Source organism: Balaenoptera musculus, chromosome 2, assembly GCF_009873245.2.
Source record: "Balaenoptera musculus isolate JJ_BM4_2016_0621 chromosome 2, mBalMus1.pri.v3, whole genome shotgun sequence".
Lineage (NCBI taxonomy): Eukaryota > Metazoa > Chordata > Mammalia > Artiodactyla > Balaenopteridae > Balaenoptera > Balaenoptera musculus.
In genome coordinates, this window is record NC_045786.1 from 160,473,204 (window position 1) to 160,490,649 (window position 17,446).

At 44.9% G+C, this 17,446-nt stretch overlaps 1 protein-coding gene across 1 annotated transcript in view; it reads right to left on the reverse strand.

Moving 5' to 3' along the window:
• The window catches only part of KCNK10 (potassium two pore domain channel subfamily K member 10), a 136,813-nt gene that overhangs the window by 72,075 nt on the left and 47,292 nt on the right, over window positions 1-17,446 (reverse strand). Inside the window, 1 exon segment of the mRNA XM_036845190.1 lies at window positions 2,565-2,899. Within this exon segment, the coding sequence (XP_036701085.1) occupies window positions 2,565-2,899 (335 nt within the window).

A 17,446-nucleotide genomic window follows, 5' to 3' on the forward strand; every position in this document is an offset into this window, starting at 1 on the left:
ACACCAGAACTAGAATCTCTACCCTCCTCCATCCTGTCCTTCATTCTGGCCACTGAATTCTTTCATAAAGGAGAAGGCCAAAGAATGGACAATAGAGAAATACTGAATTAATAAATAAATGCATGAATAAGCTCAGATGTCTCATGGCATCACCAGTGTTATAGATTTAGTTTGATAGCTCATCCCAAAAGCATTTCTCTATTGGGTAATAATTAGATGTAAAGCCATGCAGAGGCTACACATGGATGCAAAGATAATAAGATATGATCCTTTTCCTCAAGATCTCATTGTCTAAGGAAAGAAAATTCAGGCACAAGTCTAGATTCAATTCAGACCACCTTTTAGGTTATTACATGTATTGCAACTAAATAAAAAGGATCTCACCACATATCACCACAACATGTATAAGTTCCTTACTTAAAATTACTCCAGAATTATTTCCTCCATTCTCTACGCCTTTATGAGCCTTAAATCTGGCACAGATTAGTGCCAGATTGGTAGCATTTTACCATGAAAGGAGAAAAAAAAAAAAAAAAAGACAAGGCCATCTAAGAAAGAGTGATATGAAACACTGCCCCTTGACCTTTAGAATTGTAAGGTTTTATTTTTTAATAAAAACTGTAGGATATAGGTATGAAGCTATATGTATTCCCAGGAAAAAAATGTATATTTCTATTAATCTAAGAGTCAAGTCAGATTATAGAAATTAATTTAAAAGACTACAACTACGGGCTTCCCTGGTGGCGCAGTGGTTGAGAGTCTGCCTGCCAATGCAGGGGACACGGGTTCGAGCCCTAGTCTGGGAGGATCCCACATGCCACGGAGCAACTAGGCCCGTGAGCCACAATTACTGAGCCTGCGCGTCTGGAGCCTGTGCTCCGCAACAAGAGAGGCCGCGATAGCGAGAGGCCCGCGCACCGCGATGAAGAGTGGCCCCCGCTTGCCACAACTGGAGAAAGCCCTCGCACAGAAACGAAGACCCAACACAGCCAAAAATAAATAAATTAATTAAAAAAAAAAAAGACTACAACTACTATGAAGGGGCCAGATCACAAGCAGCCTCAGAATCCCCCTACCCTATCAGCGTAGCTGGAAATAGATAAATAAGCCAGCCCAGACTTGTGAATCCTACAGAATCCTAGTTTGTAGTAGCCATTAGAATTTTTTTTTAGCCATTAGAATTTAATGCTGGTGGGACTTCCCTGGTGGTGCAGTGGTTAAGAATCCGCCTGCCAATGCAGGTGACACAGGTTCAATCCCTGGTCCGGGAAGATCCCACATGCCATGGGGCAACTAAGCCCGGGTGTCACAACTACTGGAGCCCGCATGCCACAACTACTGAAGCCCACGCCCCTAGAGCCCGTGCTCCGCCACGAGAGAAGCCACCGCAATGAGAAGCCCGCACACCACAACGAAGAGTAGCCCCCGCTCGCTGCAACTACAGAAAGCCCGCGCGTAGCAGCGGAGACCCAACGCAGACAAAAATAAAATTAATTAATTTTTAAAAGAAAAGAATTTAATGCTGGTAATCCCAGAGCCAGAAGGAATTGTGAAAGTTGTCCTTTCCATCCCTCTGTCTTCCAAACTTTAGAACCCCCAGAAAGATGGGACTCTCCCTTGCCTCCATAAATGTCACCGCCCCCCACCACTACTCCTCGTGGCTCAGGAGGGCGTGTAGATTGGAGGCTGCCATCCTCCCTCACCTCCAAGGTGAAGCCCATCTGCTGGGCTCTAAACCACTTCCCTTCCCTCTTCCCAGGACTCGGTCCTCTCCACCTTTCGCTCACTTCTCAAGCCTCCTGTTTCGCTTCCTCCTGTCATGACACCTTAGATGACTCCCTGTCTCCCACATCCCTTCCCAGCCTCACATCACCCCTGCCAAGCCGCCCCACCCCTTCCTGTGCCTTGTTTCTGTAGGCGGGGGCCCAAAGTTCTCTGCCTCCATTTTTTATGAACATTTTTTCCTTAATATCCAAGGCATGGAAGGGCTTTAGTACAGTGCCTGACACACAGTTAAGTGTTCAAAAATAGCAACCTTGATTATCCCTGTTACTGTTATCCTTATTATTTCATCCTCACAAATCCACCAAAGCCTCTTTCAAGTCAGTAACACCCTACTCATCCCACAGCTGGTGACCTTTTCTCTGCTCCATTCTCATTCACCTTCGACAGGTTAATACATCTCTGCTTGTTTAAAATTCTTTCTTTCTTTGGCTTCTAGACCACCCTCTTACCCCAGCATCTCACACAGATTTAAAAGTTAATCAGCATATATAAGTGGCCTTGAATTTGAAAATCCAAAGCCCTTTGCCTGCTGCTGCCTCTGGCCACCACATGCAAAAGCAGGTGATACAAAACACAGCCTGCTCCTACGTTGTACATGTGACCCCTCTTCCCCCACATTGTCACGGGTCTCCACTCAAGTGTCACCTCCCAGAGAGGACCTCCCTGACCATCAGGAGCATGTCAACCAACGGCAAAGCTCAGTGAGCCAGAAAGACAAAACCAATGCCACACTCTCCCCCCCCACAGGTGATTCTACTGTTGACTCACTCCCTGCTCACCTGAATCAATGTCTCCAGCTCCTGTGGGCTCACACAGATATGATCCCGCAGGAATTCTGCCTTCTCCAAGGCAATAGTGTTCTTTTGGCTGCTCTCAAAGGGCTGTTCCAATGCCCGGAAGACGAGACCGCCCGTGACGAGGTAGACCACCACGACCACGAAGATGGCAACCACTGTTTTCCACTTCATGACGGTCTGCAGGCCCCCCTGGGAGGCACCTTCCATTCTGGCTACCACCGTGGCTCGGGAGGAGATGGAGAGGCGTGGGGCCGTGTAATGCCCGTTAGTAGCGCCCTTGGGCTGGCACACCGGGGGCGCTGCTGCAGGAACGGCCACTGAGAAACGGGGTGGGTGAGAGGGGAAAAGAGAGTTTGTTTATAAACACGAAGCCCAAAACTTGTCGGAAACAAAGCACAGATGTCTTTCTCAAGCCAGCTTTCAAATGTGAGGATTAAAAATTGGTTCACCAAGCCTGCAGTGAGGGTATTCAATCAGTTGCTAGGTGCCTGTTGAATTCTAAAAAAGCGAGCACCAGGAATTCTAGTTTTCACAAAAAAGATAATATTAATTGAGTCTGAAATGTTTATACTTCTCTACAAGGGTCCAAATTTGAAAGCCATGTCTCTGTTATTTCTCATTCATTTTCTCCCTTAGTTTCCTTGTTAAGTGATGTGTAAGATACACAACAAACCATGATATTTTAAAAAGAGACATATTGTTCAGTTTGGAGAGGAAAAGGTAGAAGAAGGATACCCAGCAGAATTGTCCAAGTGCTGAGGGCTAGGTATACCAAGAGTATAGAAGAGATGAGCATCTACCAACTTTAAAAGTTCTTTTATCCAGGTCTGTGGTCACAAAACAAAAGAAGGGTGAGCTTGCTATAACGAAGAGTCAAAAACCAAACACAGTGACTCTCAGATCAAGATAGAGAAGCAGGAGGACATGGAACTCACCTCCCTCTACGAACACATCAAAAATACGTCTACAGCTTGGGACCTGTGCTCTTGGGACGGCACTCAGAGGAGAAGGGAGATTTCATGGGTGGAGACTCTCCCTGGGAAGTGAGTGGTTCAAGCCACATATTGGGCGCCCCAAAGCTGGGGTCCTACAAAAAGAAGACAAGCCCCCTGGAGGGCTGGCGTGACTAACAGGAGGGCTGTGGGAAGCCTGGACTCAACTCAGGAGGAGCGTGCTTGTGCTGGCTTGCTCCTGAAGCAGGGACGAGAGGGCACATTGAAATCAAGCAGGTGGCTGACTGGTTTCCCATGACTTCCCCAGTGTGTACACCAGCCTGATCCAAGTGAACATTCCAGCCTTGCTTGCCTCCCATCACAGCTCCACACTGGAATGAGAGCTGCCATGACCAAGGAAAGACCTTAGTCGTGAGACACTGAGGTAGCTCAAACCTGAAGCAGCATCTGAGAAGGGCAGAGGCAGCCATTGCTGTCACATACAAGTGGCACATCAGAGGCAGTCCAGATCTCTGATGGTGGCTGGACCGGCACAGGCTGTACCCCAGCCCTCACTGAGTGCCTGTGCTAGCTCCTCTTGCTGCAGTACTGTTCTCCTCTGGAGTGAGGGTGCCAGTGCTGGGAGAGGGAGAGCACATACTTGAAGGGAACTGAGCCAGTTTGGAAGCCCAACCCTCACGGCTTCTGCTCTAGCAACTTGGAACCTGACCCTGGTCCCCCATAGAGTGATGATGGACACTTAGCACAGAAGCTTCAGCTCACACTTGCTGCAGTCCTAGTCCCTCCGTCTCCATCCCCACCTCCTACCAAGGTGATAGCTGCCAGCACAACCTGAGGAAAGATATGACTCGTGTTCACATCAAATCCAGCTCTCCCACCAAAGCCACTGGGCAGACTCAGACTGTAAAGGAATGCTCCAACATAAGGAGCAATAGGTAACAGTTCTACCTAATTTCATAGAGACAGAGAAAGATAAGGAAAATGAGAAGACAGAGGAATTTTCTCAATTGAAAGAGCAAGAGAAAACCCCTGAAAAAATAATTAATGAAATCAAAGTAAACAAGTTACCAAATGAAGAATTCAAAGCATTAGTAATAAGAATACTAACTGAATTAGGTAAAAGAATAGATGAGAATTTTAACAAGGAACTAAAAAATGTAAAAAGAAGAACCAGTCAGAACCACAGAATACAATAACTGAAATGAAAAACACACTAGAAGGAATTAACAGCAGATGAGGTGACACAGAAGAACATAGAAGGGATCTGGAAGATAGAATAACAGAAATCACCCAATCAGAACAGCAAAAAGAAAAATAAATTTAAAAATGAGAACAGTTTAAGAGATCTCTAGGATAACATCAAGTGTACCAACATTCACATCATTGGGGGCCCAGAAGGAGAGAGAGAGAAGGGGGTTGAAGATATATTTTATGAAATTATGACTGAAAACTTACCAAACCTGAAGAAGGAAACAGATATCCAACTCCACGAAGAACAGAGAGACTCAAACAAGATGAACCCAAACAGACCCACACCAAGATATATCATAATTAAAGTGGCAAAACTTAAAGATAAAGAGAGAATTCTAAAGGCAGCAAGAGAAAGACCTAAATGTAAGACCTGAAACCATAAAACTCTTAGAAGAGAACACAGGCAAAACCCTCTTTGACTTAAACTACAGCAATATTTTTTTGGATCTGCCTCCTAAGGTAAAAGAAATAAAAGCAAAAATAAACAAATGGGACCTAATTAAACATAAAAGCTTTTGCACAGCAAAGGAAACCATTGACAAAACAAAAAGACAACCTACTGAATGGGAGAAAAGATTTGCAAATGATATGATCGATAAGGGGTTAATATCCAAAATAGATAAACAGCTCACACAACTCAATATCAAAAAACCAAAAACCTCAATTAAAGATGGGCAGAAGACCTGAACAGACATTTTTCCAATGAAGATATACAGATGGCCAACAGGCACATTAAAAAATCCTCAACATCACAAATCATCAGAGAAATACACATCAAAACCACAATGAGATATCATCTCACACCTGTCAAAATGGCTATCAACAAAAAGTCTACAAATAACAAATGTTGGCAAGGATGTGGAGAAAAGGGAACCCTAATACACTGTTGGGATTGTAAATTGATATAGCCACGATGAAAAACAGTATAGAAGTTCCTCAAAAAAACAAAAATAGAATTAGCATATGATCCAGCAATTCCATTGTTGGGTATATATCTGAAGAAAATGAAAACACTATTTCAAAAAGATACTTGCACCCCAATGTTCATAGCAGCATTATTTACAACAGCCAGGATATGGAAGTGTCCATCAACAGATGAATGGATAAAGAAGATGTGGTATATACACAGAATGGAATATTACTCAGCCATAAAAAAGAATGAAATTTTGCCATTTGCAACAACACGGATGGATTTGGAGGATATTTTGCTTAGTGAAATAAGTCAGACACAGAAGGACAAATACTCTATATCACTTATATGTGGAATGTAAAACATAAAACAAACTAGTAAATACAACAAAAGAGAAACAGACTCACAGATATAGAAAACAAACTAATGGGCACTTCTCTGGTGGCGCAGTGGTTAAAAATCCGCCTGCCAGTGCAGGGGACATGGGTTCCAGCCCTGGTCCGGGAAGATCCCACATGCCGCGGAGCAACTAAGCCCATGCGCCACGACTACTGAGCCTGCACTCTGGAGCCCACAAGCCACAACTACCGAGCCCACGTGCCACAACTACTGAAGCCCGTGCACCTACAGCCCATGCTCCGCAACAAGAGAAGCCACTGCAATGAGCCTGCGCACCGCAACGAAGAGTAGCCCCAGCTCGCCATAACTAGAGAAAGCCCGCGCGCAGCAACAAAGGTCCAAGGCAGCCAAAAATAAATAAATTTTAAAGAAAAAGAAAGAAAACAAACTAGTGGTAACCAGTGGGGCAAGGGAAGAGAGAAGGGACAAGATAGGGGTACAGGATTAAGAGGCACAAACTACTATGTGTAAAATAAATAAGCTACAAGGATATATTGTATAGCACAGGGGATATAGCTAGTATTTTATAATAACTATAAATGGAGTATAACCTTTAAAAATTGCGAATCACTATGTTGTACACCTAAAACTTATACAATACTGTAAATCAACTAAACATCAATAAAAAAATTTTCATTGGCTTAACATAATAAATAAATAAATAAATAGATAGATAAGCAAGCAAGCAACAAGGATGTATTGTACAGCCCAGGGAAATACAGCCATTTTCGTAATAACTTTAAATGGAGTATAACCTATAAAAATATTGAATCACTGTTTTACACCTGAAGCTAATATAATATTGTAAATCTACTATACTTCAATTGAAAAAATCAATCAGAGTAAAGAAAGTTTGGGTTTCTGACAACTACTAAAGGTAAGGAAAAAGAAAGGTGGTCATAATGAGGGAAGGAATCAAAGACTGATGTTATATTCCGATTAACTTGGTTTCCTGAAAACAAATAGAATAATAAAATAGACCCTAAATGTATTTCTCAATAGAAAATGCAATGACTTACATGTAATCACTCCTGATCTATTAATGATAGAATTTTTCTTCTATTTTCCTCGAATAATAAGTTATTGGAAAAGAAATTTCCCCTAGTTTGAACACATCGAATTCTCAAAGGTCCCTGCTCTATGTAAGGGCAATTTCATTACCTTGGATATAAATATGTTAATTTGGGGACTCTTCTGGAACGGCAGGAAGTTCAGCGCAGTATCACACACAGAATGGTATCACACATTTCAGAAATCGGCCTGGTGCACAACGAATGGACATTTTCCTTCGCTTTTGTTCTCCCTTCATAATACTAATGCTTATTATGGCCTCTGTCAAGGTGCAACTTGGCTGTTGCGTAAACAATGTATATTAGAAGATAACAAACCTAATCACCTAAGTGAGACAAACAGTCCCACTCGTGAGAGTTAAACTGCTGTATCTCTGCCTTGAGGAACTCAGGGTAAATAAAAGTGTAGGAATGTCACTTCTCCTCACTCAAAACACCAATGACCCTGACCACACCTGGAAGAATCTAGTTTGTTACGTCTGCCTTTCCTCATAGAACCTCAAAATCAAATTTTCTCTTTGGAAACCAAAGTTGAATATCAGCTTTTTATTGTACATTATTCTATCAAATAAGTCAGTAAATGTTACATTTCCTTCTGACCTACATGAACACAGAACTCTCTAGAATCTCTGACCGAAAGACTTAAGAATTAGAATTAGCACCCTGGGCATTATGTTCTTGCCAATATTCCCTAAAGGCATTACATTCAGGTTCCAACTTGCCCTTGTTGATACAGAGAAGTCTAGCCTTGCCCAGGCCTGCTTTCTTTCAACTTTGTCCTCATTTCCTATTCTTTCGCCCCCCTTCACTGTATCTTAATCCCTTGCGCCTCTCACCATCACCATGGCCACCAGCCTCATCCAGGCCACCATCACATCCTGCCTGGTCTAATCCAACAGCCTCATAAGTGACCTCCTTGCTTCCACTTTCACCCACCTTCTGACCCATAAGTCTGGGGGTTAAATACCACTTCTAGAAGCACCTCCTCCCCTTCCCCCTGCTCCCTCTGTGGTCGGCAGAATAACAGCCCCCAAAGATGCCCATATCCTCATCCCTGGGACCTATGAATATGTTACCGTACATGGCAAAAGGAACTTTGCAGATCTGATTAAGTTAAGGATCTTGAGTTGGGGAGATTATCCTGGATTATCTGGGAGGACCCAGTGTCATCACAAATGTCCTTATAAGAGGAATGCAGGAGGGTCAGAGAAAGAAACAGATTTAAGGACAGAAGTAGAGGTCCAAGTGATGTGGCCATAAGACAAGGAATGTAGTCCATCCCTAGAAGCTGGAAAAGACAAGGAACAGATTCTTCCCTAGAGCCTCCAGAAGGATCCAGCCCTGCCTAGACCTTAATTTCAGCCCAGTAAGACAGATTTTTAACTTCTGACTTCCAGAACCATAAGATAATAAATTTGTGTTGTTTTAAGCCACTACGTTTGTGGCAATTTGTTACAACAGACACAGGAAACTAATACACCCCCCACTAAATGAGGTCCCCCTTGGCCCCCACTCTCTGCACTATGATGTTAACAGAACCTGATTTTTCATCATTCGACTTAGAGCTCCAGGAGGGCAGGCACCGTGTCGACCCCCTCATCTCTTGTACCCCAGTAACCTGCCCAGTGCCTGACACATAGTGGGAAGCCAATCATGATGGCTGATTAAAAGAACCTTCTAATGAAAAATGAAAGGCAGGAAGAAATGTTGGCACTTCCAAACCATGCCTACAGTGGTGGATGGCGGGGTCATACAGAAAACAGCTTGACATTCCAGCAGCACTGGACAGGTCCTCCAACACAGCAGTGCTCTGTTCACACCTCCACACCTTCACGTGTGTTCCCTTTGCCAGGAGCCCCCTCCCCACCCCCATCTGCCTGGGGAACTCCCGTCCTCCTCAGTCTCAGCTCCAAGCTGCCTCCTCTGTGAAGCCATCCTGGCCTCTCCAGGCAGACTCGACGTGACCGTCTCCCCACAAGACTATGAACTCCTTAGAGTCAGAAGGCTTGACTTTTCATCATTGGATCTCCATTTCTTGGCACAGTGCCTGGCCAAGAGCAAATATTTGTTTTCTGTTGTTGATGATGATGATGATGATGATGACTCCTTCGGACTATAAACAGAAGCCCCATCAGAATCACCACCACCCTCAAGAGCAAGCATTTATTTAGCACCAGTGGGGCTGTGCTGTGGTGGGGATAAGGCACGGTCCCTCCCAGCCTCACGGGGTTGACAGTCTACTTAGTGAACATGCTCCACAGTGTCGGGTAAAAAACATTAGGAGGAAGCCTCTCTGGGTGACAAATGATGGCCCTGAGCATGGAGATCAGTTTCCTTCACTGACCTGCATCATGGATGATTCCAGGGCTTCTAGCACCCCTGAGGCTGGGCAGAATTGGGCTTGAGAAAGGTCTTTATGGGCCAGTTCCTGGTGCCAGTTTGCTAAGAGACTGAGCCTGGGAGCAGAGTTTGAACAGAATCCACCAATCCCTGAGTTTCCAAAACACCAGAAACAAAAACCAGAGAGTTTTGGTCCCAAACCCACCAGTGTCGGGGTGACCTTGAAACCAACACTTAGTTTCTGTTTCCTTATCTGACATATGTGAATAACAGCGACCACATTTTTCTTTTTTTTTTTTTTGCCCCCTCATGGTTCTTGGGAAATGCAAGCCGCCCTGACTTAACTGATTGGAGTACATTTGTACATATCACGAGTATTGGCAGGGACCTCAGAATGTTACAAAACCTTTTGTGCGTTTGATGAAAAATGGAGTAGGTTGCTTTAGCTAAGATGACTGCACATTTCAATGGTTAGAAAAGGATTTGGTTTGTGTCTTTTCCTTAACTTGGATAAGTTTACAAAGGATTTTTTTTTAATTTGTTAAACATCTTTATTGGAGAATAATTGCTTTACAATGGTGTGTTAGTTGCTGCTTTATAACAAAGTGAATCAGCTATACATATACATATATCCCCATATCCCCTTCCTCTTGCATCTCCCTCCCACCCTCCCTATCCCACCCCTCTAGGTGGACACAAAGCACGGAGCTGATCTCCCTGTGCTATGCGGCTGCTTCCCACTAGCTATCTGTTTTACATTTGGTAGTGTATATATGTCCATGCCACTCTCTCACTTCGTCCCAGCTTCCTGTGGGACGCTCCCTTCCCCCTCCCTGTGTCCTCAAGTCCATTCTCTATGTCTGCGTCTTTATTCCTGTCCTGCCCCTAGGTTCTTCTGAACCATTTTTTTTTTTTTTTGTAGATTCCATATATATGTGTTAGCTTACAGTATTTGTTTTTCTCTTTCTGACTTACTTCACTTTGTATGACAGACTCTGGTCCATCCACCTCACTACAAATAACTCAATTTCGTTTCTTTTTATGGCTGAGTAATATTCCATTGTATATATGTGCCATCTCTTCTTTATCCATTCATCTGTCGACGGACACTTAGGTTGCTTCCATGTCCTGGCTATTGTAAATAGAGCTGCAATGAACATTGTGGTACATGACTCTTTTTGAATTATGGTTTTCTCAGGGTACATGCCCAGTAGTGGGATTGCTGGGTCGTATGGTAGTTCTTTTTAGTTTCCTAAGGAACCTCCATACTGTTCTCCATAGTGGTTGTATCAATTTACATTACTACCAACAGTGCAAGAGGGTTCCCTTTTATCCACACCCTCTCCAGCATTTATTGTTTGTAGATTGTTTGATGATAGCCATTCTGACTGGTGTGAGGTGTTACCTCATTGTACTTTTGATTTGCATTTCTCTAATGATTAGTGATGTTGAGCATCCTTTCATGTGTTTGTTGGCCATCTGTATAACTTCTTTGGAGAAATGTCTATTTAGGTCTTCTGCCCATTTTTGGATTGGGTTGTTTGTTTTTTTGATATGGAACTGCATGAGCTGCTTGTAAATTTTGGAGATTAATCCTTGGTCAGTTGCTTCATTTGCAAATATTTTCTCCCATTCTGAGGGCTGTCTTTTCGTCTTGTTTCTTATTTCCTTTGCTGTGCAAAAGCTTTTAAGTTTCATTAGGTCCCGTTTGTTTATTTTTGTTTTTATTTCCATTTCTCTAGGAGGTGGGTCAAAAAGGATCTTGCTGTGATTTATGTCATAGAGTGTTCTGCCTATGTTTTCCTCTAAGAGTTTGATAGTGTCTGGCCTTACATTTAGGTCTTTAATCCATTTTGAGTTTATTTTTGTGTATGGTGCTAAGGAGTGTTCTAATTTCATTCTTTTACATGTAGCTGTCCAGTTTTCCCAGCACCACTTATTGAAGAGGCTGTCTTTTCTCCACTGTATATTCTTACCTCCTTTATCAAAGATAAGGTGACCATATGTGCGTGGGTTTATCTCTGGGCTTTCTATCCTGTTCCACTGATCTGTATTTCTGTTTTACAAAGGATGTTTTAATTAATCCATTTCTTCTGCTCAGAAACCACAGTTGCTCTCACTCTAATACTAAGTTGCCTTGTGACCTGGGATCTGCCACTGGAGCTCTCTGTGCCTGGAGCCACCAAAGAAGCAAAATCGGCCAGATGGTGGTGACAGTGGTGGTGCAGATAATAGGAGTTCCTCCTACTTATGGCACGCTCACTTTGTGCCTGTCACTCTGAAAAACACTTGTTTACATTGTTACATTTGGTCCTCACCATGAGGTATTATCTCCCCTGTATGAGTCCAGGTCCTCCCAGAAGCAGATGCCAAGAGGAGATTAAATGTGCAGGGCAGAAATAGAGACACAGAAGTAGAGAACAAACGTATGGACACCAAGGGGGGAAAGTGGCGGGGGGGGTGGTGATGGTGGGATGAATTGGGAGATTGGAATTGACATGTATACACTGATGAGTATAAAATGGATAACTAATAAGAACCTGCTGTATAAAAAAAATAAATAAAATAAAATTCAAAAATTCAAAAAAATAAAAATAAATGTGCATGGATTTTATTAAGGGAAACGCAGTCAGGTGGCGAGGACAGCCCCAGACACACTGTGAGTCTGACCCCGCTGATGGAGAGCGGGAAGGAAGGGTGGGTGTGGGAGTCCTAGGCCACCTGCAGCCCAAGAAGCCTCAGCACGGCCATCAAGGAGTTCTTGAGCCAGGGTCAGCCATCTGAGGCGTCCTGTGTCTCCCAGGAGAGGCCTGCTTTAGGGTCCCTGCTGCCCTCGGCCACGGGCTGGAAGCAGCCCACAGGAAGTGTGTCCACAGAGGATGTCAGAGCCGCAGCCGGACTCTTGCTCAGTTATACTTCCTCCAGCTGGAGGCCTGCGTGGCGCATGCCTGCTCACGGCCACCACACATGCCCACTTCACAGACAAAGAAACTGAGACCCAGAGAGCTTAAAGGACTAAGCCCAGGTCAGGTGGCCAGAAAGTGGTGGAGCCAGGATTAAAATTAGAATAACCTGACCTCAAAGTCAGTTCTCTGGACCGTAGGAACAGAAAACTAGGAAAAAAAGAAACTCCAGGTGGAAAGAGCCCTTTCATCTAAAATGTGTCAATAATGGATGAGGTATATAAAGTAATGGCCTATTGGACTTCACAACGCCAACAGAAAAGGATTTGGCAGCAAAAGTGCTGCCAAGACTTGATGAGAAAGAAAATGTTGGAAGACAATAAATTTCATTTTAAAATGTTTCCTCCCAAACAGTAGCCCATTCCATTTTTTCCGTAAATGTGGGTGGATATGGGGGCACATGTGGAAATCTTTTTCTTCTTGTTTGAATTTGTTCCGTTTTATACTATTCAGGCTTTCCCAGCCCCGTACACTTTACCGCATCATCCATTCATACATTCAGTCAACAAACACATGAGTTCACCAGGCACCATGCTCGGCCCTGGGGATGTACATATGAATAGGACACATCCCTGCCTTCAGAGGGAGTGGGAGAGTTGACGAAGATCTGATGCAAGATCCAGTTTATCTTCACAAAGCCTTCTGTGGCGGGCCGTGGTCATTATCTATCCCCCTTGGACAGGTGAGGAACTGAGGTCAGGGGAGGTGACACTGACTAGCCTATCACAAGCTAGTAAGCAGTGGCATCCTTGGATCCAGCTTCAGACCCCTAACCCCGAGTAGCCCCACTCCTCTACAGCACCTGGAACAAATGGCATTCGGGATGCTGGGTATCGAACGGGATTCGGGGTATCCCGAGAACGTGAAATGCAGCCACCTCGGAGGTACCACTGTCACATAGCGACATGACTCTGCCTATCAACCCACGCAAAGTACAGCTGTGACTGCAACACGCTGGTGAGAGGCAGGGAACACTTGTCTCCCCTCACCAACCACCACCAACCCGCCCGGGTCTGGAATTGTTCCAGGGCCACCTGCATAGGCAGCTCAGAGCTACCAGAGAGCGCCAGGTTAAAGCTGAGCCTGGAATCCCCAAAAGGCTTCCTTGGCTGGACCAGAGGGTGGGTGTTGGGAAGAGGGAAGGAGAGACGAGGAGGAGACCATTCCAGCCCCATCATCCCGCGGTTGTCACAGCAGCTGGTTTCAGCCATGATCTGCCTCTAAGAACAGCCAAGAGAATGTGTGTGTTCCCTCTGATTCCACATACCTTGCAGCCAAACCTTGTTTTTCCTGTTTCCATGTGACAGATTCACCTTAGACATGATCAAGCTGGTCCTGGTAAGAATGCAATGACCATCACTGTAACAGCCTTTATTTTAAAATCCAATTATTAGAGAAATGCAAACCAAAACTACAATGAGGTATCACCTCACACCGGTCACAATGACCATCATCAAATAATCTACAAACAATAAATGCTGGAGAGGGTGTGGAGAAAAGGGAACCCTCCTACACTGCTGGTGGGAATGTAAATTGGTACAGCCACTATGGAGAAAAGTATGGAGGTTACTTAAAAAACTAAAAATAGAGTTACCATATGATCCAGCAATCCCACTCATGGGCATATATCCAGAGGAAACCATAATTCGAAAAGATACATGCACTCCAATGTTCACAGCAGCACTGTTTACAATAGCCAGGACATGGAAGCACCCTAAATGTCCATCAACAGAGGAATGGATTAAGAAGATGTGGTACATATGTACAATGGAATATTACTCAGCCATAAAAAAGAATGAAATAATGCCATTTGCAGCAACATGGATGGACCTAGAGATTGTCATACTGAGTGAAGTCAGACACAGGAAGACAAATATCATATGATATAGCTTATATGTGGAATCTAAAAAAAGGGTACAGATGAACTAATCTACGAAACAGAAAGAGAGGTACAGATGTAGAAAACAAACTTATGGTTACCAGGGGGTAAAGAGGGGGGATAAATTCGTAGATTGGGATTGACATATACACACTGCTATATATAAAATAGATTACTAATAAGTACCTACTGTATAGCACAGGGAACTCTACTCAATACTCTGTAATGACCTGCACGGGGAAAGAAGCTGAAAAAGGAGTTGATATATGTATATGTATACCTGATTCCCTTTGATGTACAGCAGACACTAACACAACATTGTAAATCAACTATACTCCAATAAAGATTTAAAAAAAAAAAAAAAGAATGCAATGACACTCAGTCTAGACATACTAAATAACCAAGCCATGTCCCCAAAATGCCACCACAGACAAGGCTCACCCTTTAGGTTTTATCATTGCCCTCTCCTTCTAGTCCTCCTTAAAAACTTCAGGCTTTGTTTCCAGATGGAAGAGGCCATGGTATCGTGAAATTTCTGGGACAGAGAGCCACGACAATGGGAAGCAAGACTGAAAGGGGAGCAAGAAGGAGGGAAGAATGTGCTGCCACCTTGACTCGGCTCTGTCCTCGCCTCCTCTCACCTGAATTGCTGGGACAGCCTCCCCCCTTAACTGCATCCTCCACATCCTCCAGGGGGCCTCTCCAAGGCGTGGATCTGATCACATCCACCTCAGCCTCAAGCTCCACTCCAGGCACCACGGAGCTTCAGAAGAACATGCAGGCTCCATGGCTTGCGGCAAGACTCCCTTCCAGGACCTCGTGCCTGCCTGTCTCCCCAGCCTCACCGGCTGCCACACCCCACACGCAACCTTTGCCCCAGCCAAATCAAGCAACACCCAGGCCCCTTCATGCCGAGCCCAGAGGAACAGGTCTTGCTTCCCAATTCCTTTCTCCTTCTCACTCTTTATCTGGCCAACTGCTCCTCATACTTCAAAACTCTCTTCATGTGTTACCACCTCCAAGAAGTCCTCCCTGACTGCCCACCCCCCAGTACAATCAGATGCCCTTCCCCTTGAGATTTTCTCTATGTCTCAATGTGGAGCTTAGCACAGTGCCTACAGCTGGAAGGCTCCTAGGTACAGTTTGCTCGTTCCTGAATTCATTCATCCATCCATCCATAAATCTGCCTTATGCCAGCATGTATGATATCAAGTTTGCACACGTGCCCAAAGGAAAGTTTGACTGCTGAGTTCACTGAAGCTGGTGCTAGTGGTTGTTGTTGTTTTCCCACAGACAGACATCCTGAGTCAAGGTGTTAAAGTTCTCAGAAAGCAAATAGTCCAAGGAGAGCTTGTAATCCACTTCACTGTGCTCCAAACGCTCAGTTCTGAACTTTCTTATTCTCTTCACGAAGGGCTAGAAGGTTCTCTTTTACTCATGGGTGCAAAATATTTGGGGGGGTTAAAAAAACATCTGTTGAATGGAATGAATCACCCTTGGTGAATCACCTCTCTGGTAGCAAGCAGGCAGAATTGCCCTCCAGCCTGCCTTCCTGGGGTTCCTCTGACTAGGACCAAACAGCATAAATTTGGGTTTGAGGACCCAAAGGCCGAAGCCTTGGCCCATTAGTGCACCCCCAGCCTGAGAAGAAAACAAAGGTTGCTCGATTCATTTGGGGCTCAAAGAATCACTGACTTCTTTCTCAGGACTAGTAAGCAGATGGTTTCTCCTCATCTTCCCCAGCTCTCTTGTTGTATTTATAAGCCAATGGCATGGCACAAAGTCCAGGGTCTTCACCAGCAGACAGGGCCTGGAGAATGAGGCTCTTGGCATGGAGGCCTCAACTCAGGCAGTAGCACAAGGGATGGAGAGGAGGGGGTCAGAGGCAAGGGGTGTTAAAGAAGTAAAATCCACGGGTCCTAGTGATTGACAGAAAGTGAGAGGTATGGAGAGGGCAGGGTCCAGGATGACACCCAAGCACCTGGCTGGAAGAGCGTGGTGTTCTCCAGGACAGAAGAGGCAGGAGGCCTGGGTTTACAGCTTCTGGGGCACATCCAGGTGGCCATATCCAGCAGACATTGGACTTAAGGGGCTGGAACTCAGGGACAAAATCTAGCTGGAAGCCTAGGTTTGAGAGTGACGAGAATATAGGTGATATTGAAGCCACAGAACTGGACGAAATGGTCCAGAAGGAGATGCAGAATGAGAAGAGAGTAAAAGATGGTGCTCAAGGGAGCAACATGTAAGAGACAACAGAGAAAGAACTAGAAAGATGAGAGAGCAAAGGGGGAGCACCAGGGTGTGGCTTCCTAGACATCAAACGTGGTCAATCTTTTTTTTTTCCTTTTTTTTAAATCAATTAATTAATTTATTTTATTTTTGGCTACACTGGGGCTTCGTTGCTGCGCATGGGCTTTCTCTCTAGTTGCGGCGAGCGGGGGCTGCTCTTCGTTGCGGTGCGCGGGTTTCTCATTGCGGGGGCTTTTCTTTGTTGCGGAGCACGGGCTCTAGGCACACGGGCTTCAGTAGTTGTGGCACGTGGGCTCAGTAGTTGTGGCTTGCGGGCTCTAGAGCGCAGGCTCAGTAATTGTGGCTCACGGGCTTAGTTGCTCTGCGGCACGTGGAATCTTCCCAGACCAGGGATCGAACCCGTGTCCTCTGCATTGGCAGGCGGATTCTTAACCACTGCGCCACCAGGGAAGTCCCAAAGGTGGTCAATGTTATTCCACTCCACTCCCAGCATCATTCCCAAGGCCTGGTCTGCGAGAGGTCTCAGGGTATGTTTGATGAGCTGATTACTGTCTCATAGGATCATCCTGCCGCTCATGAATGGCCTTCTCATAGACCACTTTCTCTCCCTGGCTTCCGGGAAACTCTCTTCAACAGACCTCTGTGCCAGAATTCCTGGGCATTATAGGTTACTCCTGGTAGCAAGCGAGATGCCGTTATTGCTGCGGTGAAATGAACTCTCACTTAACGCACACGAGCACAGAGAGCCAAGAAGCAGAGCTATTTCTTGTATGTGCTGAGCTGGTCAGAACAGCCCCGGCATTTCCCACAGGTCTGCTCATCTTTCGGGATCCAGGGCTGCCTACCTTC